The 26,416-nt window shown below is 37.4% G+C and overlaps 1 protein-coding gene across 1 annotated transcript in view; it reads left to right on the plus strand.

Moving 5' to 3' along the window:
- LOC133063214 (phospholipid-transporting ATPase ABCA3-like) overlaps window positions 1-26,416 on the plus strand; it is a 255,333-nt gene that overhangs the window by 68,379 nt on the left and 160,538 nt on the right. The window contains exons 8-9 of the mRNA XM_061152337.1: window positions 3,422-3,559; window positions 23,138-23,267. Coding sequence (XP_061008320.1) covers window positions 3,422-3,559; window positions 23,138-23,267 — 268 coding nt within the window. The remainder of the gene's footprint in view (window positions 1-3,421; window positions 3,560-23,137; window positions 23,268-26,416) is intronic.

Here is a 26,416-nt window from a genome sequence, read left to right on the forward strand (position 1 = left end):
CTTCGTCTCATAACACTCTTTATTATAGAGACTGTTTCGTGTGATAAAATGTCACTACTCTTGCTTTCTTTTGATACCTATTTGCATGGAGCACCTTTTTTCTATTCCTTCGCTTTCAGCCTATGTGTGTGTCTACATCTGAAACGAGTCTTGTAAGAAGATATACAGGTCTTGTTCCATGTTCGTGTTACCATTCAGCCACTCTGTGTCTTTTGGTTAGAGCATCTAGTCTATTTACATTTAAGGTAATTATTGATATGTATGTTCTTATTGCTATTTTGTTAATGTTTTGGGTTTGTTTTTGAAGTTCCTCTTTTCTTCCTTTCTTCTTCTATGATAGATTTTTGGTTCGTGGTTACCGTGAGGTTACTATCTGCTGCTGCTGCTAAGTCGCTTCAGTTGCGTCCAACTCTGCAATCCCATAGACGGCAGCCCACCAGGCTCCTCTGTCCCTGGGATTCTCCAGGCAAGAACACTGGAGTGGGTTGCCATTTCCTTCTCCAATGCATGAAAGTGAAAAGTTAAAGTGAAGTCGCTCAGTCATGTCCAACTCTTCGTGACCCCATGGACTGCAGCCTTACCAGGCTTCTCTGCCCATGGGATTTTCCAGGCAAGAGTTCTGGAGTGGGGTGCCATTGCCTTCTCCGAGGTTAACATCTACATAAATATATATATATTTATGTAGATGTATGATAAATATATATATATATATATATATATAATTCGGATGGAAGAGCCTGGTAGGCTACAGTCCATGGGGTTGCAAAGAGTTGGGACACAACTGAGAGACTTCACTATCACTATATATAATTCCAAGGACAGAGGACCTGGTAGGGTCACAAAGAGTTGGACAAGACTGAGCTAATAACTTTCACTTTCATACACACACACACACACACACACACAAACACACACACACAAACACGTAATTGCTGATCTCTTGATTTCAAATGCATTTTAAAAATCCTGCATTGTACTCTGCTCCCCTCATGATTACTGTTTTTGATATTATATTTTACATCTAATTATTTTCTGTATCTCTTATCTGCTTATTGTGGATAATCTTATGTGAGTTTTCTTGAGTGTTATGCATTGCTTTTCCTATGCTGCTTTTAGTACTCTCTACCTTTAATTTTGCCATTTTAATTACAATGTGTTTTGGTGTGTTCCTCTTTGAATTCATCCTGTATGAGATTCTCTGCACTTACTGGTTTTGGATACCTGTTTCTTTTCCCAGGTTAGGGAATTTTTTAGCTATTATGTCTCCGGATATGTTTATACCCTTTCTCTCTCTTTTCTCCTTCAGGGACCCCTATAATGTGAATACTAGTATGCTTGATATCGTCTCAGAAGCATCGTTAACTGTCTGCATTGCCTTTCATTCTTTTCTTTTTTTAAGCATCAATGATTTCTGATACTCTGTCTTACTGATACTCAGCTTATCGATCTTTTTCTCCATATTATTTAGTCTCCTGTTGATTCTTTCTAGTGTATTTTTCACTTCAGTTATTGTGTTCTTCATCTCTGTTTGCTAGCTCTTTATATTTTCTAATTCTTTGTTGAAAGTTTCTAACTTCTCTCTCTGTGCATCTATTCTTCTCGTTAGTTTTTTGATGATCTTTATGGTCATTACTCTAAAATTTTTCTCAAGTAGATTGTCTATTGCCCCTTCACCTAGTTCTTCTGGGTTTTTATATTGTTTCTTCATTTGGAACATATTCTTCTGTCACATAATTTTCCCTAACTTGCTGTTTTTATGTCTGTGTACTTGATATATTAGTTACATTTCTCAACACTGGAGAAGTGGCCTTGAAGGGGAAGTCTAATGCATCCCAGCAGCACACTCACCTTTCATTACCAGAGCTATATGTTCTAGGTGTGCCCCCTATTTAGGCTATGTGGGTCCTTCTGTTGTGGTGGGCTGATTACCGTGGGTAATCTGGCAGGCTTTGTTAGCCTTGGTCTGGTTGGTTGCCAGGCCCTTCCTTGGGGAAGGGCTGTTGAACACTAGTTTCTGGGGCCAGGTTACGAGGTGGCTGGATTCTGAACCCTGTGGAGCCCTGGGCCTGTTACTGGTTCATTGATAAGTGGAGTTGGGGTCCAGGAGATCCTGGGGCTGTTGCCCCCACACTGGTGGGTAAGGCCAGGCCCTAGACCTAGTGATGGTTCACGGGTAGCCAGAGTTAGGTCCTATGGTTTGGCTGTGGGACCCAGGGATCCCAGAGTTATTATTGGACTGTTGGTGCCTGGGACTGGCTCCTGACACAGCTGCCTGTGGGATCTGGCATGTCTCAAAGCTTTGTTGACCTGTTGCTGGGCACAGGGCCCAGCCAGTCCTAGGGCAGGTGCTGGCCTGCTGGTAGTTGGGCTCAGACCACAGGCTGTGGGGCTTTGGTTGTCTTGTGGTTAGTATGCACCCACTGCCCTGTGAGACTATTTCCAAGGCTAGAGCAGGATCACTGGTGGGCAGAGCTAGGGATTCTGGGGCTGATGCCTACCCACCTGTGATGCAACAGGGCCCAGCTGCATGGTTCTGGGGTCCTGCTTGTAGTGCCTGCACATTGATGTGTGGGGCCAGGTCCTGGGCCCCTAGCTGGGCAGAGACATACTGCTCGTGCTGTGAGCTCAGAAAGTCTGGAGGTAGACCATCTGCTGCCTAGCTGATTCTTACAGGCTGTTGGGCAAGGGCATTGCTGGGCCCTAAGGCTAATCAGCTAGAAGGAGGATTCCAAAATGGTGCTTGTCAGCAAGTGTCCATGTGGTACAATAAGCTCTCCCAAATGGCTGCCACCAGTGTCTGTATCCACACGGTGAGCTGTTGTGGCCTCATGCCTTTCCAGGGGTCTCTCCAAGATTAGCAGACCCAACAGCATTACCTAGGCTTCTTTCAAATTACTGCTTCTTCTCTGGGTCCTGGAGAATGTGATATTTTTTGTGTGCCCTCTGAAAGTGAAGTGTCTATTTCCCCTAGCCTCCTAAGACTTCTGAAAGTAAGCCCCACTGGCCTTCAAAACCAAACATTCTAGGAGTTATTTTCTAGGAGTATACCATAATGGAACAGAATATGAAAAAGAATACATATATTAAAGTGCTTTTATGAAAGCAGTTTTGAACTCACAAATTCATTGAAAGGGTCTTAGCAATCTTTAAGGATCTTTAGGTCACATGTCCAAATAAAGAGACTGACTCAGAATGATAGGATGCTTTTTGCTGAACCATATTAAAGTGACATTTTAAATAGCATATTTTGTAGTTATTCTGTAGGAATTAAAATTATAGGCTATTTGCTTCCAAATTTCCTTTCAAGTTATCTGCTGCAAGCCATCTCAAAACTGAAGTGAAATGAGTCAAAATGTTTTCAAGTTTAGGAACATTTTATTTTTCTGTCACATGATAGATTCTGTTTTTCTTCTTTTCTTAGAAAGGCTACTGGCTTGGAAGGCCTACAAGCATTAGGAAAAAGGAAGATATGCATGTTGTTAGTACAGTTCAAAATGCTTATTTTGAAGAAGAACCTGTTGGTTTGACGGCTGGTATCAGGATTCAACATTTGTACAAGGTATTATTTACAGGTCTCTTTTCCCCTGTACTATTGAAAAGTAATTTACAACACATAGTAAATTAATTATCTGATGCAAAGAGCTAACTCATTGGAAAAAACTCTGATGCTGGGAAGGATTGAAGGCAAAAGGAGCAGATGGTGGCAGAGGATAAGATGTTTAGATAGCATCACCAACTCAATGGGCATGAATTTGAGCAGACTCTGGGAGACAGTGAAGGAGAGGGAAGCCTGGCATGCTGTAGTCCATGTGGTTGCAGAGTCAGACACAATTTAGCAACTGAACAATAAAAATAACAAATGTTTGTCACTGGCCATAAGCCTACTCCCATATGATGTTAATAAAAGGTTATAGTCAGCAGGCTTATTATTTAATGAGACAAAATGAAATTTATGCAAATAAAATAAAAATCCATGTTTTCCTCTATTTACTTCTGAATAGAATTCGTCTTTGTATAGATGATGACTGTGTCTGCTACAAGTCTTCTGTCATAGGAGTTAATTTTTCATTGGAACTGTGAAGACTTGTTATGTAAATACAAATTTCTGTTCACCACTCTGGCTTTACTTATTCTACAAGTTATATATTAGGCCATTTGTTTACACTATCCTCTTTTGAAGTGTTCTGCAAGGACATGTTCTGAGACATATCAGTTTATCTGGATTAACTGCAGGCATGTATCATTCAGGTAACCCATATATCTGCTGGCATTCTCTTGGGCCTCAAGGTGATACTTCATGTATGTATCATTCAGGTAACCCGTATGTCTAATGGCATTTTCTCGGGCCTCAAGGAGATACTTCAGCTTAACTTGAACCGCTAATCTCACAATTTGTGGAAACTCATATATCTCTTCAAAATTTCTGCTAATCATTTGTGGGTATTAGGAAGAGGATAGGACTTTTTATTCTATTATGGTTTTCTCTGCCTCCAGCATATTGCATTATGATTCTGTCTTTATCACATCACTGTAGATGTAGCACTGTATTTTCATTGTATTTTCTCAGGAAGTCCATTCAAATCACAGTTTTGTGATTTATGATAGGGTTATATTAACAGCCACATGAGCCATTTCACCACCCATATCCTTTCTCATCTCTGTTTTCACTTTTTCACCAGCATTGTCCCTGAGAGCTTCCTCTAATTTGTGTAGTAGTTCATATTTTCCTAGCTCTTTCCCCCAGACTTGCATATCCAGACTTATGAGTACTTAGCAGAACCAAGGACTTTTTATGTACTATTTATTTATTTATTCAGAAGTTCAACAAACAGTTCCTTAGCACCTTTTATGTTGTAGAAACTGATTGGTATTGGAAATATAGTTGTAAAATATTCAGATAAAATCTCCCTTTTAAAGGAAATGTAAGCAAACAGTTTGGGGTACTCCTGCCTCCAAGTAGGATGGGGAAGTTCTTGGTAGTCTGACACTCAAACTTAAAACAGTTGAAGAAAGCAGATAAATTATATTTATCAGACAACTGCAGAAGCTCTAAGGACTAGATTATTTTCAGTTCTGAAAAATAAGCAATCCTTTTAAACTGACCTTAGAAATACTGGCCATTTTCTCTCTTGTAGCTATTTTCTCACTAGGGACTGAGAATCAATCCCTGCACCCTCTACTCCAAATAAGAACTCTACTGAAATAAAAAGGCGCTTGAGCATTTTGGTGGTTATAGTTGGCTGGCATGACATTTTGGAAACATGAAGCGGTCCCATGTGATCAAGTTTCCCTTTGAGATATTTAAACTGATGTAGAGAGCTTTAAGTGGGATTCTGGGAAACTAGATCAAGGATTCTAAAAGGCAGCATGAAATCTGTAAACCTGTGAAGCTCAGAAGCCAAAGTCACACTGGAGGAAAAGCACACAATTGACCTCCCCACCCCAGACACCTGGTATATTTGGAGTTGTAACAAGTAGAAAGCTAAAGAACTATATTCAAAACTATAAAGGACAGAATAGAATCTCCTTTGGGCTTACTGGACTGAAGATATATAGACCTGCAAGATATTCCATCAGAAGTTTAAGAGGACCATTCTTACAGAGTAAGAATGAACTAGGATAGCTCAAATCTTTCTAAACTTCCAATTGGTTTTTCACTCCACTGAATTCCAGGTTAGATGTAATTGATGACCTCTTTCCCTTATCTATTTAATCAAGAAAAGGGGTTACTTTCAGATGGAAGATGGCTGGAGCCTCCTTGGTTATTTTATACAAAATGCATAGCACAAATAAAGAATTACTAGACATGTGAAGAAGTGCAAGATAGTGACCAGTAACTAAGAATAGGAACATACCATGGAAGCAGACATGCAGATTACCTAGAAATAGGAGTTAGCAGAGAAAGATTTTACAAGAACTATGAAAGCTGAAATAAAGAACATATTAAAAGATTGATATTCTCATCTGAATGGCTAAAATAAAAACATTTGACAATAGTATTTGTAGCAAGGATATGGAAAAAGGTTATATTTCTAGCAATACAAATCAATATAACAACTGCGGAAACCTATAGTGCTTGGGAACATATTCAAAGTTGAGCTTGGAAACAGAAATTATTCCCCAGTAATACAGAAATTTTAGTGCAAAGAACTTAGTAATAAAAACAGGTAAAAATACTGATAGAAATAAATCAAACTTTAAAGAATATAGACATAGTAGATTAGAGAATAGGCACTACCTCTAAGACTCAGGAGGCAGTACTCACTGGAAGAACAAACTTGGAAACATTTCTTCCTCTCTACCAAGGATGAGGTCAAACTTACTTTACTGAAGGCTGTGGTTCTGTAGCTGCGAGAATGGTAAGAAGTTTGCTGAGGTACCATAGGCTGTGTCTGGCAACTGGAAAAACCTCGTGACAGAGAAACATGACAGGAAACTTCTTGCTTGGGTCCTGGAAAGAGAAGCCACCGGATGTGGTAATGATGAGGCTTGCTGAGGTGCTAGTGCTACCTTCTATGAAGCCACCACTGAGTAAATGATGAAGTCTGACTGGAAATCTGCCTGAAGGGATAATGGTAAGACTCCGAAAAAGATGATTATATTATGTATTATAGAATGTATTACATCATGAGGGAAACAAGATGATTGGATAATAACTTGGACATACAACAAGAATGAGAAGTAATTTTGATGGAATAGTGAAAGAAAGCCTCTCTGTGAAGGTGATCTTTGTGTTGAAATCTGAAAGATGTAGATAAATCAGGGAGTTGAAAAATGAGAGATAAAAGATTAAAACAGAACATTAAATCCAAGTTCTGAGGTGGAAAAAACATTGTCATATATTTGAAGGAGCAAACAGAGAAGAAATGGTTGAAACAAGTTTGAAGAGATAGAAGCCAGATAAGGTAGGAACCATTAGGTCACAGTAAAGTTCAATAAACTTTGGACTTGAAAAATATTTGAAAGTCGCTAAAGGAGTATGATTGCTATAAGAACATAATCTGATTTATGCTTTGAAAATATTCTCTGACTGTGGTGTGGAGAATTACTGAGAGGAAGATGAATAAGGAAGTTTCTGTAATCATAACAGCTTGGACTAGGGTGGTGTCAGTGAATTTGAGAGAGAAGTGAACTGTTTAAGGCTGTTTTCTGTAATTAGAATTGTAAAGAGTGCAGCAGGTTGAAGGAAAAGGAGGAAACTCATTTGATTTGGGTTTCTGACTTGAACAATTGAGTGGATAGTGGTGATATTTACTGATATGGAAAAGACTGGAGAAGAATTACAGTTTTTTTTATTTAAAAGTGGAGGCTTGAGGAAATTAACAGATCTCTTTTGGATATAAGTTTGAAGTACCATTTAAGCAAACATCCAGGTGAGATATCAAACAGTTTTAGAAGTCTGGAGTTTAGGCAAATTTAAAGCCTGGTATGCATTTGAAATTTATCAGCAGAGAGATGACATTTAAAACAAATATCAGGATGAAGGCTTAAGGAGAAAATGTAGATGCACTTTAATTATAATGTAGTATTTTCCATTACTCTCTATATTCGTTCTTTTCTCAGCATCTGTTCAAGTTAGCAGGAAGGGTTTAAGAGATGAATTCTAAAACAAGTATGCTTGATTCCCACCTCTTCCATGTATTTTTTATTTCAAAAATATCTGAGCTTAATTTTATTCATTTGCAATGTGGGGAATTGTAGCTACCATATAGGTTTGCTTTATGGGTTAATTGTGAGATGTGGTATATAAAACCAAACAGTGCTTGGGACATAGTAGATATTTTGAAGAGTTCGTTCTCTTCCTTTACCGACTGCTTCTCCCTCTCTACCATCACTTGTACCTACTGGTCTTTGAAAAATAACCAATTTTTGTCCCTGTGGCTTCGAACATATTTCTCTAAAAAATATTTAACCTTACTGTTTCTATTATTTTATCCTTACCTAACTCCCTGGATAATTTAATTTTATCTTCCACCATGGTCCTGGGAAGACTGAATTTCCTATTATCAATAAATGAAATGATGTTATCTTAGTTTTACCTACCTGCTTTCACTCTACTTGATATCCTAATCTGCAAAGGTCAAGGAGGCAAGTAGATATGATTTTTCTCATTCATGAAAGTTGATGATTTTTTTTTCCATTACAGATAGACCTTAAATATATTTTATTTTTAGAACAGTCTTATATTTGTAGAAAATGAGAAGATAGTACAGGTCCCCATATATTTGTGTATTTTCAGTATTTTCTGTTATTAACATATTAATATGGTACACATGTCACAATTAAAAACAAATGTGAAATGATAGGATGGTGTCAGCATCATAGCAGCATATGTTGCTTTGTCTTTCTCCTTCAGTCTACAACCAGTAAAATATCCATAACTCAGCAAAGTTGCATCTCTGCAACAGACACGGTTGCCAGAGAATTCCATACATCTGTGCAACTACATAGAGTGGACTAGGAACACACGGAGGCGGTGGCTCTTGAGAGTCCCTTGGACTGCAAGGAGATCCAACCAGTCCATCCTAAAAGAAATAAGTCCAGAATATTCTTTGAAAGGACTGATGGTGAAGCTGAAACTCCAATATTTTGGCCACCTGATGTGAAGAGCTGACTCATTTGAAAAGACCCTGATGCTTGGAAAGATTGAAAGTGGGAGGAGAAGGGGACGACAGAGGATGAGATGGTTGGATGGCATCACTGACTCAATGAACATGAATTTGAGTAAACTCTGGGAGTTGGCGATGGACAGGGAGGCCTGGCGTTCTGCCATCCATGGGGTTGCAAAGAGTTGGACACGACTGAGTGACTGAACTGAACTGAACTGGGGGTCTGTTTCTGTTTTGTAGGCACTTTCGTGTCATAATTTAGATTCCAAATATAGGTGATATCATATATTTTTCTTTCTCTTCAGTTAGTATGATTATCTCTAGGTCCATCCTTGTTGTTTCAAATGGCATTATTTCATTCTTTTTATGGTTTAGTAATATTCTATAGTGTATGTGTACCACATCATCTTTATCTATTCATATGTTGATGGGCATTTATGTTGTTTCCATGTCTTGGCTATTGGGAATATTGCTACCATGAAGATAGGGTTGCATGCAACTTTTTGAATTACATACTGTGTTGAATAGAAGTAGTGAGAGTGGAATTTTAACAAAAAGGTTTTCAGTTTTCACAACTGAGTATCATATTGGATGTTGGTGTGCCATAAATAACTTTTATTATGTTGAGACATGTTCCCTCAATACCTACTTTGGTAAGAGTTTTTTTTTTTAATCATGAACAGATGTTGAATTTTATTGAATGCCTTTTTTCTGCAACTATTGAGATGATCTTGTGGTTTTTGATTTATCTTGATGTGGTGATTCACACTGATGAATTTGCATGTGTTGAACCATCCTTGTGAACTAGCCATGACTTCAACTTGGTTGTGGTATGTGATCTTTTTAAAAATGTGCTGTTGAACTTAATTGCCAACACTTTGACAATTTTCACATCAATATTTATCAAAGATATTGTTCTGTAATATTTTCTGGTAGTGTCTTTGTTTGGTTTTGGTATCAGGGTAATGGTGGCTTCACAGAATGTCTTTGAAAGTATTTTCTCTTCTTCGGTCTTTTGGAAGAGTGTTGAGAAAAATTGGTACAAGTTCTTTGTATGTTTGGAGAAATTTGCCTGTGAAGCCATCAGGCTCTGGACTTTTGTTTGTAGGGAGTTTTTTTTTTTTATGGATACTATTTTTTTTAGTGATTGACCCATCCAAGTTATCTAATTCTTCTTGATTCAGCCCTTCAGTTTTGAACAGCTGCATGTTTCTAAAAAGCCCATTTCTTCTAGGCTGTTGAATTTATTGGCATATAATTTTTCATATTATTATTATGGTATTTTTTGTATTTCCGTGATATCAGTTGTGATTTCTTTTCTTTAATTTCTAATTATATTTACTGGATATTCTCTTTTCCTTTCTTGATGAGACTGTACAGAGATTTATCAATTTTGTTTACCCTTTCAAAGAATCAACTCTTGGTTTTATCGAATTTCTTGTAGTGTTTTTAAAATTAATTAATTCATTTTAATTGGAGGATAATTAGTTAACAATATTGTGATGGTTTTTGCCATACATCAATATGAATCAGCCGTAGGTATACATGTGTCTCCTCCATCTAAACACCCTCCCACGTCCCTCCTCACCCTGTTCCTCCAAGTTGTCACAAAGCACCAGATTTGGGTACCCTGCTTCATACATCAAACTTGCACTGCTTATCTATTTTATATATGGTAATGTATGTGTTTCAATGCTATTTTCTCAAATCATCCCACTCTCTCCTTCTCCCACTGAGTCCAAAAGTCTGTTCTTTACATCTGTGTCTCCTTTGCTGCCCTGTACGTAGGATCATTGGGACCATTTTTCTAGATTCCATATATATGTGCCAATATATGGCATTTTTCTTTCTCTTTCTGACTTAAAACTGACTCAAATGCATTCTTTTTTGTAGCTGAGTAATATTCCATTGTGTATATGTATCCACAACTTCTTTATCCATTCATCTGCCAATGGACATCTAGGTTGCTTCCATGCCCTAGCTATTGTAAATAGTGCTGCAATGGACATTGGGGTACATGTGTTTTTTTTCCAATTCTGGTTTCCTTGGGGTATATGCCCAGTAGTGGGATTGCTGGGTCATGTGGTAGTTTTATTTCTAGTATTTTAAGGAATCTCCATACCATTCACCATAGTGGTTGTACCAGCTTTTATTCCCACCAACAGTGTAAGAGGTTTTCCTTTTCACCATACCCTCTCCAGCATTTATTGTTTGTAGACTTTTTGATGATGGCCATTCTGACTGGTGAGATACCTCACTGTGATTTTCATTTGCATTTCTATATTAATGAGTGACATTGAGCATCTTTTCATGTGTTTATTAGCCATCTGTATGTCTTCTTTGGAGAAGTGTCTGTTTAGGTCTTCTGCTCACTTTTTGATTGGATTGTTCATTTTTATAGTATTGAGCTGCATGGAACACTTGTATCTTTTGGAGGTTAATTCTTTGTCAGTTATCCTGTTTGCTGTCATTTTCTCCCATTCCCAACTTCAGCCTATACTACAAAGCTACAGTCATCAAGACAGTATGGTACTGGCACAAAAATAGAAATATAGATCAATGGAACAAAATAGAAATCCCAGAGATAAATCCAAACAGCTATGGACACCTTATCTTTGACAAAGGAGACAAAAATATACAGTGGAAAAAAGATAATCTCTTCAACAAGTGGTGACAGGAAAACTGAACTGGTCAATTGCATGTAAAAGAATGAAATTGCAACTCTTTGTAACACTATACACAAAAATAAACTCAAAGTAGATTAAAGACCTAAATGTAGGCCAGAAACTATAAAACTCTTAGAGGAAAACATAGACAGAATACTTTCTGACAACAAGATCCTCTATGACCCACCTCCCAGAGTAATGAAAATAAAAACAAATAAGCAACTGGACCTAATTTAAATCAAAAGTTTCCAGTGTTTTTTAAATCTCTATTTGTTCTCTTTCTGGTATTTATTATCATCTTCCTTCTGCTGACTTTACGGTTGTTTGTTCTTTTTCTAATTCTTCTAGATGGTGGGTTAGGTTGTTTATTTGAGATTTTTATTATTGTTTTAGAAAGGCTTGTATCACTATAAACATCCCTCTAAGAACTACTTTTGCTGCATCCCATTGATTCTGTATGACTGTGTCTTCATTGCCATTTGTCTCAAGGTATTTTTAAGTTTGCTCTTGGATTTCATCACTGACTCACTTTTAAAAACATTTTCGGATACCTTTTATTTACTAAAATGTGCATATTTTCAAGGAGACGGTCCAGTACTTTAGAAACTGCAACAAAGCCTTATCTATGTATTTATACATATCTAATAGCCTCCCTAGAGGAGATTTTTCCAGTGGTTACATATGGTTGTGAGAGATGGACTGTAAGGAAGACAGGATGCCAAAAAATTGATGCCTTTGAACTGTGGTGCTGAAGAAGACTTCTGAAAGTCTCTTGGACAGCAAGGAGATCAAACCAGTCAATCTTGAGAGATCAACGCTGAATATTCACTGGAAGGACTGATGCTGAAGCTTAAGCTCCAGTATTTTGGTCATCTGATGTGAACAGACAATTCGTTGGAAAAGTTCCTGATACTGGGGAAGATTGAGGGCAGAAGGAGAAAAGAGTGTCAGAGGAAGAGATGGCTGGATGGCATCACCAGTGCAATGAACATGAACTTGGGCAAACTCTGAGAGATGGTGAGGGACAGGGAGGCTTGGTGTGCTGCAGTCCATGTAGTCGCAATGAGTTGGATGTGACTGGGTGACTGAACAACAACAACAATGGCCTCCCTGATTTAGCCAGAGGTTTTTTTTTTTTTTTTTTAGTTGGAGGCTAATTACTTCACAACATTTCAGTGGGTTTTGTCATACATTGATATGAATCAGCCATAGAGTTACACGTATTCCCCATCCCGATCCCCCCTCCCACCTCCCTCTCCACCCAATTCCTCTGGGTCTTCCCAGTGCACCAGGCCCGAGCACTTGTCTCATGCATCCCACCTGGGCTGGTGATCTGTTTCACCATAGATAGTATACATGCTGTTCTTTTGAAATATCCCACCCTCACATTCTCCCACAGAGTTCAAAAGTCTGTTCTGTATTTCTGTGTCTCTTTTTCTGTTTTGCATATAGGGTTATCGTTATCACCTTTCTAAATTCCATATACATGTGTCAGTATGCTGTAATGTTCTTTATCTTTCTGGCTTACTTCACTCTGTATAATGGGCTCCAGCTTCATCCATCTCATTAGGACTGGTTCAAATGAATTCTTTTTAATGGCTGAGTAATATTCCATGGTGTATATGTACCACAGCTTCCTTATCCATTCATCTGCTGATGGGCATCTAGGTTGCTTCCATGTCCTGGCTATTATAAACAGTGCTGCGATGAACATTGGGGTGCACGTGTCTCTTTCAGATCTGGTTTCCTCAGTGTGTATGCCCAGAAGTGGGATTGCTGGGTCATATGGCAGTTCTATTTCCAGTTTTTTAAGGAATCTCCACACTGTTTTCCATAGCGGCTGTACTAGTTTGCATTCCCACCAACAGTGTAAGAGGGTTCCCTTTTCTCCACACCCTCTCCAGCATTTATTGCTTGTAGACTTTTGGATAGCAGCCATCCTGACTGGCGTGTAATGGTACCTCATTGTGGTTTTGATTTGCATTTCTCTAATAATGAGTGATGTTGAGCATCTTTTCATGTGTTTGTTAGCCATCTGTATGTCTTCTTTGGAGAAATGTCTGTTTAGTTCTTTGGCCCATTTTTTGATTGGGTCATTGATTTTTCTGGAATTGAGCTGCAGGAGTTGCTTGTATATTTTTGAGATTAATCCTTTGTCTGTTTCTTCATTTGCTATTATTTTCTCCCAATCTGAGGGCTGTCTTTTCACCTTACTTATAGTTTCCTTTGTCAGAGGTCTTTACATACATGCAAAGATATTTTTCCTGGCTTAATAGCATTCATGTATTTGTTATGTCTAATGTACCTCCTTCTAAAAGAAATTGAAGTGCTCTCTATATAATAATGTGTGTACATGTGTGTGTGTGTATGGTTTTAATTGCTATCTATATGATGGAATCTCGAATTTATCCAATTCAAATCTCTCCTTTGGGCTCTAAACTATAGACTCCCAAGTATCCAAACAAGATGCTGGGAAATTCTCAGAGATAAATTGATACAATTCATCCAGTACAAATCTAAAGACTACATGTCTGTATTATTACATCAATATTATATGTCATTTTAAAATAAAACTCTGATGTACATTCTTTCTTACTATAATGCAAAATAGCCAATAAGTATTATTTTGTAATTATCTCCAGTTCCTCAGTTAGAGAATTCATTTCTTTAACAATTTTTATTTCTTTAGTGTTATAAATATATTTAAAAAGTAATGCTAAATCTAGTAAAAGAATATGAATTATAAAAGTATTTTGAGGTACTTATTTTTGATCATATATTTTTGTTTTTAGATTAATAATAACCAAAACATACTTCTTCACTGTATTTTGCAAATGTGCATCATTGTAAATAAAGCTGATACATGGAAATTGGAATTTATACATAATGTATGTTAATATTTAAATATTTTATTTACAGAAGGATTCTTTATTTTGAAAGTAACTAATAATAATCTAATTGAAAGTGAAAGTTTTCCAACATATAAAAAAATGCTTTTTATTTGATTATATTAAAGTAGACAATGACACAGAAAAATGGAAAGATATACCATGTTCTTGGATTGGAAGAGTCAATATTGTCAAAATGACTATATTACCCAAAGCAATCTAAAGATTTGATGAAGTCCCTATCAAATTACAATGACATTATTCACAATTTAGAAAAAAATCTTCAAATTTGTATGGTAACATAAAAGATCATGAATAGCTAAAGTAATCTTGAAAAAGGAAAACATCTGGAAAAACCGGCTCCCTGACTTCAGACTATACTACAAAGCTATAGTCTTCAAAATAATACATTACTGGCACAAAACAGAAATGTAGATTAATGGAACAGGGCAGAAAGCCTGTAAATAAACCCACACACACTATGGTCAATCAATTTATAACAAATGAGGCAAGACTATACAATGAAGGAACTCTACAGCTACATGTAAAACAAATGAACTTAGAACATTTTTTAACACCACACACAAAAATAAACCCAAAATGTATTAAAGATAAATGTAAAACTAAAACTCTTAGAGGAAAACAGGCAGAACACTCTTTGACAAAAATGCAGTGATATCTCTTCTGAGCTGTCTCCTAGAATAATGGAAATAAAAACAAAAATAAACAAATGGGCCTAATTAAACTCAAAAGCTTTTGCACAGCAAAGGAAACCATAAAAAATGAAAAACAACCCACAGAATGGGAGAATATAATTGCAAATGATATGATCAAAGTGATTAGTCTCCAAAATCTACAATGAAGCTCAAGATTAAAAAAATTAAAAAATGGGCAGAAAACCCAACTAGAAATTGCTATAAAGAAAACATAGATGGCCAAGAGTCACATGGAAAAATGCTCAACCTTGCTAATAATTAGAGAAATGGAAATCAAAATTATAATGAGGTATCACTTCACACCTGTTGGAATGGCTATCATCAAAATATCAGCAAAAAATAAACATTAAAGAGGGTATGGAGAAAAGAGAATTTTTCTGCAATGTTGAAAGGAATGTAAATTGGTAGGGCCACTATAGAGAACAATATGGGGAGGTTTTTAGAGATGGAGCTGCAATGTGGTCCAGAGGCAAAACTCCTGGGCATATATCCAGAGTAAAACATGGTTCAGAAAGATACATACACCCCCAATGTTCACTGCAATGCTGTTTACAATAGCCAAGATATGGAAACAACCTAAGTATCCATTAACAGAGGAATGATAAAAGAAATGGTAGTACATATATACAATGGAATATTGCTCAGCCATTAAAAAGAATGAAATAATGTCATTGGCAGCAACATGGATGGACCTGGAGATGATCATACTCAGTTCAGTTCAGTTCAGTTGCTCAGTTGTGTCCGACTCTTTGTGACCTCATGGACTGCAGCACACCAGGCCTCTGTGTCCATTGCCACCTCCCAGAGTTTACTCAAACTCATGTCCATTGAGTCAGTGATGCCATCCAACCATTTCATCCTCTGTTGTCCCCTTCTCCTCCTGGCTTCAATCTTTCCCAGCATCAGGGTCTTTTCCAAATGAGTCAGTTCTTCTCATCAAGTGGCCAAAATATTGGAGCTTCAGCTTTACCATCAGTCCTTCCAATGAATATTCAGGACTGATTTCCTTTAGGATGGACTGGTTGGATCTCCTTGCAGTCCAAGGGACTCTCAAGAATCTTCTCCAACACCGCAGTTCAAAAGCATCAATTCTTCAGTGCTCAGCTTTCTTTATAGTCCAACTCTCACATCCATACATGACTACTGGAAAAACCATAGCTTTGACTAGACGGACCTTTGTTGACACAGTGAAGTTAAGTGAAACAAGTCAGGAGAAGACACATATAATATGATAGTATTTATATGCAGAATTTTAAAACATGATACAAATAAGCTTATTTACAAAACAGAACAGATTCACAGACTTAGAGAATGAACTTATGGTTACTGGGGAAAGGATTGGGAGGAGGGCTAGACTGAGAGTTTGGGATCTACTGTATAACACATGGGATGCTGCTCAATATTCTGTAATAAATGGGAAAAGAATTAGAAAATGAATATATATGTGTGTGTGTGTGTATATATATATAAAACTGAATCACTTTGCTGTACACCTGAATTTAACACAGTACTGTTAATCAACTATGCTCCAATATAAAATAGAAACTAAAAAATCTACAGCAAAATAATTAAAAATCTCTATCAATAAACTTAAATAAATATATTTTTATCCTTTGATTAATGTTTCAATTTTAAAAATCTATTTTGGAGATATAATTTAAAAACACAGGGATCTATACACAAAAAAATCACTGCGATGCTATCAAATAAAAATTTAAAAAATTTTTCCATAGTAAGAGAATTATCAAGTACATTAAGATTTTTACTGTATTATATTATAATTTTTAAAAGCTAAATACACATATAAAGAATATATAGAGAAGTGAGAAAATTCTAAAAGTTTAGAGAAAATACAGAATAGAAAATTGTGTGCATATATGTGTGTAGTCTCAGTGAGGAAAATTGCAATACGGTGAACAAAAATTGTTAAAAGAGCCCATGGTGGAATACAGGTGACTTTTATTTCCTTATTTATAAGATTCACTGATTTTTTAGTAACATGTTGTTTAGTCTCCATGTAATCTTTTTTTTTTTTCTTATTTCTTTTCTGTGGTGGGTTTCTAGTTTCATGCCACTGTGGTCTGAAAAGATAGCTGAAGTAATTTCTGTATTCTTAAATTTGTTGAGATTCATCTTGTGTCCTTGTATGTGGTCAGTCCTAGAGACTGTTCCATGTGCACTTGGAAAGAATGTGTATTCTGTTTTTTTAATGTAATACCCTATATATATAAAGAAGACTTAACTGTTCTACTGTATCATTTAATTTCTCTGCTGTGTTACTGATCTTCTGTTTACAAAATCTGCCCACTGATGTGAGTTGGGTGTTAAAATATCCAATTATTATTGTGCAAGTGTGCACTTAGTCATGTCTGGCTTTTTGCAACCCAGTGGACTGTAGACAGCTTGGTTCCTCTGTCCATGGAATTTCCCAGGCAAAATCACTGGAGTGGGTTGCCCTTTTCTACTCCAGGGAATCTTCCCAATCCAGCAATTGAACCCATATCTCTTGAGCCTCTGGCATTGGCAGGCAGATTCTCTACCACCGCACCAACTTTATATCTGTTAGTGTTTGTTTTATGTATTTGGATGCAAAATGATTCAGTTATACCCCTAAAATGTGCATATTTGTTGATGAGTGTAATACTCTCTTCTTGCATTTATTCTTTTATAATATTCTTTTTTATTTCTTTATGGCCTTTGTTTTAAAGTCTATTTTTTTCCTCATATGAATACTGTTATACCCATTTTCCTCTAATTTCCATTTGAATGAAATGTCTTTTTCATCTTCTCACTTTCAGCCTATATCTGTCTTTTGCACTGAATATTCTCTTCTAAGCAGCTAGACTCCTGTGTGTTTTTAATCCAATCTTCCACTCTATGTCTTTTGATTGCAGCATTTAAGCCATTGACATAAGGTAATTATCAATAAATATGTATTTATTGCCATTTTAAACCTAATTTTCCAGTTGATTCTGTGTTTCTTTGTTGATTTCTTCTTTGTTCCTTTCTTTTTCTTTTTGTTCTTCCTTTTGTTGTTTGATTAGTTCCTTTTGTATTGTGTTCTCTTGTTTTTTGGTTTTTGTGAAACTATCATATGTTTGTGATTATCTTGTTTTTCAAGTATGTTAACATTTTCCTATATCTAACTGCTTTAGACTGATTTTCTTATAGGCTTAAACACATTGTAAAAAATATCTGCATTTTGTTATTCTACTTCTTCACACTTATTGGCTTTTTTGTCCTCTTTTACATCTTCACATTTACCCTTTTGCTGTTCACTGCTTTCACAAAAAAAATTTTATTTTATTTTATTTTTTAAAAATCTGTATACTGGTTTATTTAAGTAATTTCCTTTTCAATTCTGATTTTCTCTTTTCTATGGATTCTTATTTCTTATCTATTTAGAAAATATCTTTCAATATTTCCTTTATGATAGGTTTCATTTTAGTTTAGTTCTTTTAGTTTTTCCTGTCTCATAAATTCTTTATCTCTCCTTCTATTCTAAATGATAATCTTTCTGGAAAGAGTATCTTATGTTGCAGATTTTCCTCTTTCAAGATTGTGAATGTATCTTGCTACTCCCTTTTGGCCTGCAACATTCTTGTAGTGAAACCAGTTGATTGCCTTAAGGAGATTTCCTTGCTATCAATTTTTTCCCCCCTCTCCTTGCCTTCAGCATCCTCTCTTTACATTTAACTTTTGCTTTCCTGGTGGCTCAGACAGTAAAGAATCTGCTTGCAATTCAGGAGACCTGGGTTTGATCCCTGAGTTGGGAAGATCTCCTGGAGAAGGGAATGGCAACCCACTCCAGTATTCTTGCCTGGAGAATTCCATGGACAGAACAGCCAGGCGGGCTACAGTCTATGGGGTTGCAAAGAGTTGGACATGATTGAGCAACTAACACTTTCACTTTCTTTCTTTGCCAGTTTATAGTATGTCTGGTGTAAGTCTGTTTGGGTTCATATGGTCTGGAGCTCTCTATGCTTCCTGTATCTGGATATCTCTTTCCTTCTTCTTCTTTTTTTTTTTGCTTTTCTTGTTATTTTGCTTCCCTAGTAGTTCAGCTGGTAAAGAATCTGCCTGCAATGCAGTAGACCTGGGTTCAGTCCTGGAGTTGGGGAGATCCCCTGGAGAAGGGAAAGGCTACCCACTCCAGTATTCTGGCCTGGAGAATCCCATGAACTGTATAGTCCATGGGGTCGCAAAGAGTCAGACATGGTTGAACGACTTTCACTTCACTTCACTTCTTTAGGTTTGGAAAGTTTTCAGTCATAATTTCTTCAAGTACCTTTTTTGATCTTTCTTTACTTTTTCTTCTTTTGTTGGAATTTATTCATCACTTATTCATTTTGTATTATTCAATCTTCTGTTCATTGTTTCTAGCTCAGCTTTTGCCTCAGCAAATGAGATTTCTATTTTTTCTTGGTTCTTTATAGTTTCTAGTTTCTTTATATAATAATCTGAATTTTTATTGATAGCCTTTCATTGTCTCCTTTTTGCACTCTGTGTCTATCAGGCTGGAGAGGTCTGTTTCATCGTTTGTTCTTTTAGGGGAGTTGTCTTGGTCTTTTATCTGGGAGTTGTTCCTCTACTTCTTTTTATCTATGTTTCTCTTACTTTGTGAGTTTAGGAGAAACAATTATCTACCATGGTCTTAGAGGGCTATTTTATGTGGTAGCATCCCTGTGTAGCCTGAATGACTTTGATATTGTTGATGCCAATGCTGTTTTTAGTATGGATGACTGCTGCTTCTTTCCTCAATGTGTCCTGGCTTTTATCCCCTTGATATGTAGTGTGACTGGTCTTATGGTGATCAGAACCTACCCTGCATGTTAAGCAGTGCCTCCTCTTTTCCCTGTGGTTGTCACAGCCTTATCAGGGGCAGGATCTGCACCTTAGTTGTTGGAGTAGGAACCCCTCATCTTTCTGATCTGCACTGTGAAGTAGGTGGTATTGCAGTGCTCCCATTGGGAGAGGAACCACCAAGTATTCCTCCACTAGAGCTGTCCGTCAGGGATTGCACTCTGTCATATCATTGGTCACCCATTGTGCAGGGTCACACAGTACACTGTTTCGACACTGCTCTCAGCCCTGCCTCAACCATGGAAAAGCTGACAATTTGCTCCAGTGTCCTTCAGGTGTTATTTTTAACAAGGCAACCAGTGTGGATCCACTGGATACGTGACTGATAAATTTTAGTAGATGAGGCAGAGAGAGCTATGGGTAAGGAAATCCCAAGCTTCTGCCTTGTACATCCAGATAGATAATGGTGTAACTTACTCAGAAAAGGAATATAGCAGGAGGAATACATTTTCAGATGAGTGAAAGTGAAAGTCAGTCAATGGTGTCCAACTCTTTGTGACCCCATGAGCTATAGAGTCCACGGAATGCTGCAGGCCAGAATACTGGAGTGGATAGCCTTTCCCTTCTCCAGGGGATCTTCCCAACCCAGGGATCGAACCCAGGGCTCCTACATCGCAGGCAAATTCTTCACCAGCAGAGCCACAAGAAGCTGAAGTTCTGTGAAGACATACAAGACCTTCTGGAACTAACACTCAAAAAAAGATGTCCTTTTCATCAGAGGGGACTGGAATGAAAAAGTAGGAAGTCAAGAGATACCTGGAGTAACAGGCAAGTTTGGCCTTGGAGTACAAAATGAAGCAGAGCAAAAGCTAATAGAGTTCTGCCAAGAGAATGCACTGGTCATAGCAAACACCCTCTTCCAACGACACGAGAGACGACTCTACACATGGACATCACCAGATGGTCAATACCAAAATAAGATGGACTGTATTCTTTTCAGCTGAAAAAGGAGAAGCCTTATAGACTCAGCAGTGCAAAATTAAGACTTAAACTGAAAAAAGTAGGGAAAACCACTAGATGATTCAGGTATGACCTAAATCAAATCCCTTACAATTATACAGCAGAAATGACAAATAGATTCAAGGGATTTCATCTATAGATAGAGTGCCTAAAGAATTATGGACGGAGGTTCATAACGTTGTACAGGAGGCAGTGATCAAGACCATTTCCAAGAAACAAAAATGAGAAAAGGCAAAATGGTTGTCTGAGGAGGCCTTACAAATAGCTGAGAAAAGAAGGCAGAGTTCCAAAGAAAAGCAAGGAGAGATAAGAAAGCCTTCCTTGTAATCAGTGCAAAGAAATAGAGGAAAACAATAGAATGGGAAAGAATAAAGATCTCTTCAAGAACGTTAGAGATACCAAGGAAACGTTTCATGCAAAGATGAGCACAATTAAGGACAGAAATGGAATGACTCTAACAGAAGCAGAAGATACCAAGAACAGGTGGCAAGAATGCACAGAAGAACTATACAAAAGGGATCTTAATGACCTGGATAGCCACAGTGGTGTGATCACTCACCTAGAGCCAGATATCCTGGAATGTGAAATCAGGTGGGCCTTAGGAAGCATCACTACAAGCAAAGCTACTGGAGGTGATGGAATTGCAGTTGAGATATTTCAAATCCTAAAAGATGATGCTGTGAAAGTGCTGCACTCAATATGTCAGCAAATTTGGAAAACTCAGCAGTGGCCACAGGACTGAAAAAGGTCAGTTTTCATCCCAATCCCAAAGAAAGGCAATGCCAAAGAATATTCAAACTACTGCACAATGGCACTCATCTCACATGCCAGCAAAGTAATGCTCAAAATTCTCCAAGCAAGGCTTCAACAGTATGTGAAGCGAGAACTTCAAGATGTTCAAGCGATTTAGAAAAGGCAGAGGAACCAGATATCAAATTGCCAGCATCTGTTGGATCATAGAAAAAGCAAGAGCATTCCAGAAAAACATCTGTTTTATTGACTATGCCAATGCCTTTGACTATGTGGATCACAACAAACTATGGAATGTTCTTAAAGAGATGAGAATACCAGACCACCTGACCTGCCTCCTGAGAAATCTGTATGTAGGTCAAGAAGCAACAGTTAGAACTGGACGTGGAACAGCAGACTGGTTCCAAATTGAGAAAGGAGTGTATCAAGGCTGTATATTGTCATCCTGCTTATTTAACTTATATGCAGAGTACATCATAGGAAATGCTGGGCTGGGTGAAGCACAAGTTGGAATCAAGATTGCCAGGAGAAATATCAATAACCTCAGTTATTCAGATGACACCATCCTTATGGCAGAAAGCAAAGAAGAATTAAAGAACCTCTTGATAGAAGTGAAAGAGAAGAGTGAAAAGGCTGGCTTAAAGCTCAACATTCATAAAACTAAGATCATGACATCTGGTCCCATCACTTCATGGCAAATAGATGGGGAAACAATAGAAACAGTGACAGACTTTATTTTCTTGGGCTCCAAAATCAGTGCAGATAGTGACTGCAGCCATGAAATTGAAAGAAGCTTGCTCCTTGGAAGAAAAGCTATGACCAACCTAGACAGCATATTAAGAAGCAGACATTACTTTGCAGACAAAGATCCGTCTAGTCAAAGCTGTCCAGTAGTCATGCATGGATGTGAGAGTTGGACTATAAAGATAACTGAGCACCAAAGAATTGATGCTTTTGAGCTGTGGTGTTGGAGAAGACTCTTGAGAATCCCTCGAACTGCAAGGAGATCCAACCAGTCTATCCTAAAGGAAATCAGTCCTGAATATTCTTTGGAAGTACTGATGCTGAGGCTGAAGCTGCAATATTTTGGCCACCTGATGCGAAGAACTGACTCATTTTAAAAGACCCTGATGCTGGGAAAGATTGAAAGCAGCAGGGGAAGGGGACAACAGAGGATGATATGATTGGATAGCATCACTGATGCGAAGGACATGAGTTTGAGCAAGCTCTGGGAGTTGGTGATGGACAGGGAAGCCTGGCATGCTGTAGTCCATGGGGTTGCAAAGAATTGAACACAACTGAGCGACTGAACTAACTAATTAGTATAGTTTGAAGTGCTTATAGGACAACCACATATAATGAGTTTTTGCATTAAGTTCAGGAATTTAGCAGAAAGACATTGACTGGAGCAGATTGTAATATATCAGCTTCATGACAGTGAATGGATCAAAGTGGGACTCCATGAAATTGTTCAGAAAAACTCTTATGGCCCTACTTTGAACTTCTATCCACATTTTGCTTCCATATATAATTGTTCATGATTTTTTTTCTTTTATACTTAGATTTTACCTTTTGAGATTAATGGTCTCTTATTTTCTTATTCTATAGATAATTGATATAAATGCATGCCCTTTATAAGTAATAGTAATAGATATAAATTTTGGGTTTTTTTTGTCTTTTCACAGGAATTCACATTGCAAAATATGACAGTACTAGCAGTTCAAGACTTGTCTTTGAATTTATATGAGGGGCAAATCACTGTCCTTCTTGGTCATAATGGAGCAGGGAAGACTACTACCTTATCTATCCTCACAGGTAAATATTCATGGTTACCTTGACACAGATACTATGGATTAAGCTTTGAAGCTTTTGTGTACTCTTCTTGATATTGACATTGTTATTTAAATGATACATATGGCTGTTTATTAACCTGCTCTCTTTACAAAGTGTAAATCATTTCTTATTAAGCTTAAAAAATCAGTGTTTATTTTTGTTTCTCAGGTGCATCCCACTTCTCACTTTGTAGTGCACCATCCTCATTGGTCAATGCAAAGACTAGAGAACGTTTCTACTTTCACTTATTTATTCCTTTAAATTTCCTTTTATATTACTTTTTTCTGTTCCCCTGCTCCCTTCATAGGAAACCATTATAATTTGTTTGATGTATTGCATAATGTATATTATATATTCTTATGAATATACTTTTACATTTAACAAGAAAATTTCTACTAACATCCAATTGAAAGATTTTTAGTGACCACCCTTACACCCACTACCTAGATGTTACCATTTTATATATTTGTCACAGATCTATTGATCCCATTTTTAGGCATCTGAAAATTAATTTTAGACATTAAGATGCTTCCTAATAAATAATTTAGAATGCATATCATTAACTAGAATTTTTCTTTTGGAATAAAATTTTAATTAAAAAATGCTTAAATTTTAAGTATTCATTTGCTGCATTTTGACATATGCATATCTCTGAATAATCCTGTTGCCTATTAAGATAGATGACTTCACTATTATCCCAGAAAGTGTTCTCATTACTCAAATGATTCACTAAATTACAGATGAGGTAAAACTTGACTCCTGTCATTGGTATACATTAATATGCCAGATATGTGGGTGAAAACTAAGAATGCAGTGTTGAGCAGAAAGTCCTTCCCTTCAAAGATCTTATAGTTGAGCAAGGATTTGATGAGTAAATAGAAATTTTATAACATCTCGAGAAGTGAAAAATAAAGCTTGAGTGTTGGGGGTTGTCCTGTCACCTTGACCTAATACTGCTGTCAAGGTCTATGAGCAAAGGGGAAATAAAATCTAATTTGAGATCGGTACAAGGTGTAATGAATCATGAAAGAAAGGGGAGATGCATATTGTAAGGATATTCAGGGCTAGGAAGTAAGAAAATAGGGAATATTGTATGGCTAGAGAACACACAGAGAGAGAATAGGAGTGACCAAAATGATACCAGAGTTTCAAGTGAAAGGTTGGAGCAAGGCTGAATTTCCCAGTTTAGGTCAACTACAAGTAACCTTATCTTTGAGGAAAGAAATGATGGAAAACAACAATTCTTTGTTAACTTCTATCTTTGAAATACTTCTGAAACTTAGTTAAAGCTCTTAATCATTCAGTTCAGTTCAGCTCTCAATCAATTGCTCAGTCGTGTCTGACTCTTTGCGACCCCATGAATCGCAGCACGCCAGGCCTTCCTGTCCATCACCAACTCCCTGAGTTTACTCAAACTCATGCCCATCGAGTTGGTGATGCCATCCAGCCATCTCATCTTCTGTCGTCCCCTTCTCCTCCTGCCCCCAATCCCTCCAAGCATCAGGGTCTTTTCCAATGAGTCAGCTCTTTGCATGAGGTGGCCAAAGTACTGGAGTTTCAGCTTCAGCATCAGTCCTTCCAATGAACACCCAGGACTGATCTTCTTTAGGATGGACTGGTTGGATCTCCTTGCAGTCCAAGGGACTCTCAAGAGCCTTCTCCAACACCACAGTTCAAAAGCATCAATTTTTCGGTGCTCAGCTTTCTTCACAGTCCAACTCTCACATCCATACACGACCACTGGAAAAACCATAGCCTTGATCAGACGGACCTTTGTTGGCAAAGTAATGCTGCTTTTTAATATGCTATCTAGGTTGATCATAACTTTCCTTCCAAGGAGTAAGCTTCTTTTAATTTCACGGCTGCAATCACCATCTGCAGTGATTTTGGAGCCCAAGAAAATAAAGTCTGACACTGTTTCCACTGTTTCCCCATCTATTTCCCATGAAGTGATGGGACCAGACGCCATGATCTTAGTTTTCTTAATCATTACTTCCTAATTAATTCCACATAATTATTAGTGAATATTGTTATTGTTGTCTTCAGCATAATATCAACTGCCACTTATTAAATATTTTTATATATTTCATCTTAGAACATATTCCATGCTTTAATATTTTGTGACAGTGGTCCCCGAAGATAATGGTCTCCTTGCCATGTCTTCTGGCCAGGTCTATGCCCAACATGTAGTGTGGAGAAGCTGATATACTGGGCACAGACCTGGCTAGAAAGACAACAACAAATCCTTGGGGTCTGCTTGGTGTGGTGGGCTGCTCCAGCCAAGGTGGCTTCCAGTTTCTGCCTGGGAGGAAAAAGGTGGGGCCCTGACCTTTGTGAGGAGGCAGAGCAGTGAAGTGGTCTGTCTCTTCCTCACTGAAAAGTCAAACGTGGTTCAATTCACAACTTCAGCAGACCTTGTTTAATTAGTTTTTGTTTACTTACCAAAAAAAAAAAAAGACCCACAGAACCAAATATTAAATGACTAAATAAATCCTAAATAAAAGTGGGTTTGCTCCACAATATTTCTTAGGAAGATAAAAAACCAGCAATCCAGATACCCTGAAGGTCCCAAGTGTCATGGGCAAGTAGGGTTTTTCCTGGTAAGACAGATCCCTGCATGGGATTGGATAGTTCTGTGCCAAGAAGCTTGTTGGGGGTGTGTGACACCCCGGCTATATATATAATGAGATAACCCTGGATTATCTGGGTTTACTCAATGAAATCTAAATGAAATCTCTAGTGTCCTCATAAGTGAAAGACAGAGGGAGATTGTAGATAGGCAGAAGAATAGAAGACAAGAAGAGAGTAGGCAATGTGATGTTGGACTCAGATAACCAGAGTGTTGCTTCATAGGATAAGAATTATTAGCAGCCACCACAATCTGAAAAAGACAAGAAATGGATTTTTCCCTCAGAGTCTCTGTTGAGGGTGAGTCCCTGCTGACACCTCAGTTTCACCCCAGGGATACTGATTTCAGACTTCCAGTCTCCAGAACTGTAATGGAATAAATTTCTTCTGTTTTAATACTAACTCTGTGGTAATTTGCTACAGCAGCCATTGGAAACCAATGCATTTGATATCTCAGAACATGTATTATGCACTTCTTAATGCATATGTGTGCATTCCCTTTT

This window comes from Dama dama, chromosome 10, assembly GCF_033118175.1.
Source record: "Dama dama isolate Ldn47 chromosome 10, ASM3311817v1, whole genome shotgun sequence".
NCBI classification, from domain to species: Eukaryota; Metazoa; Chordata; class Mammalia; order Artiodactyla; family Cervidae; genus Dama; species Dama dama.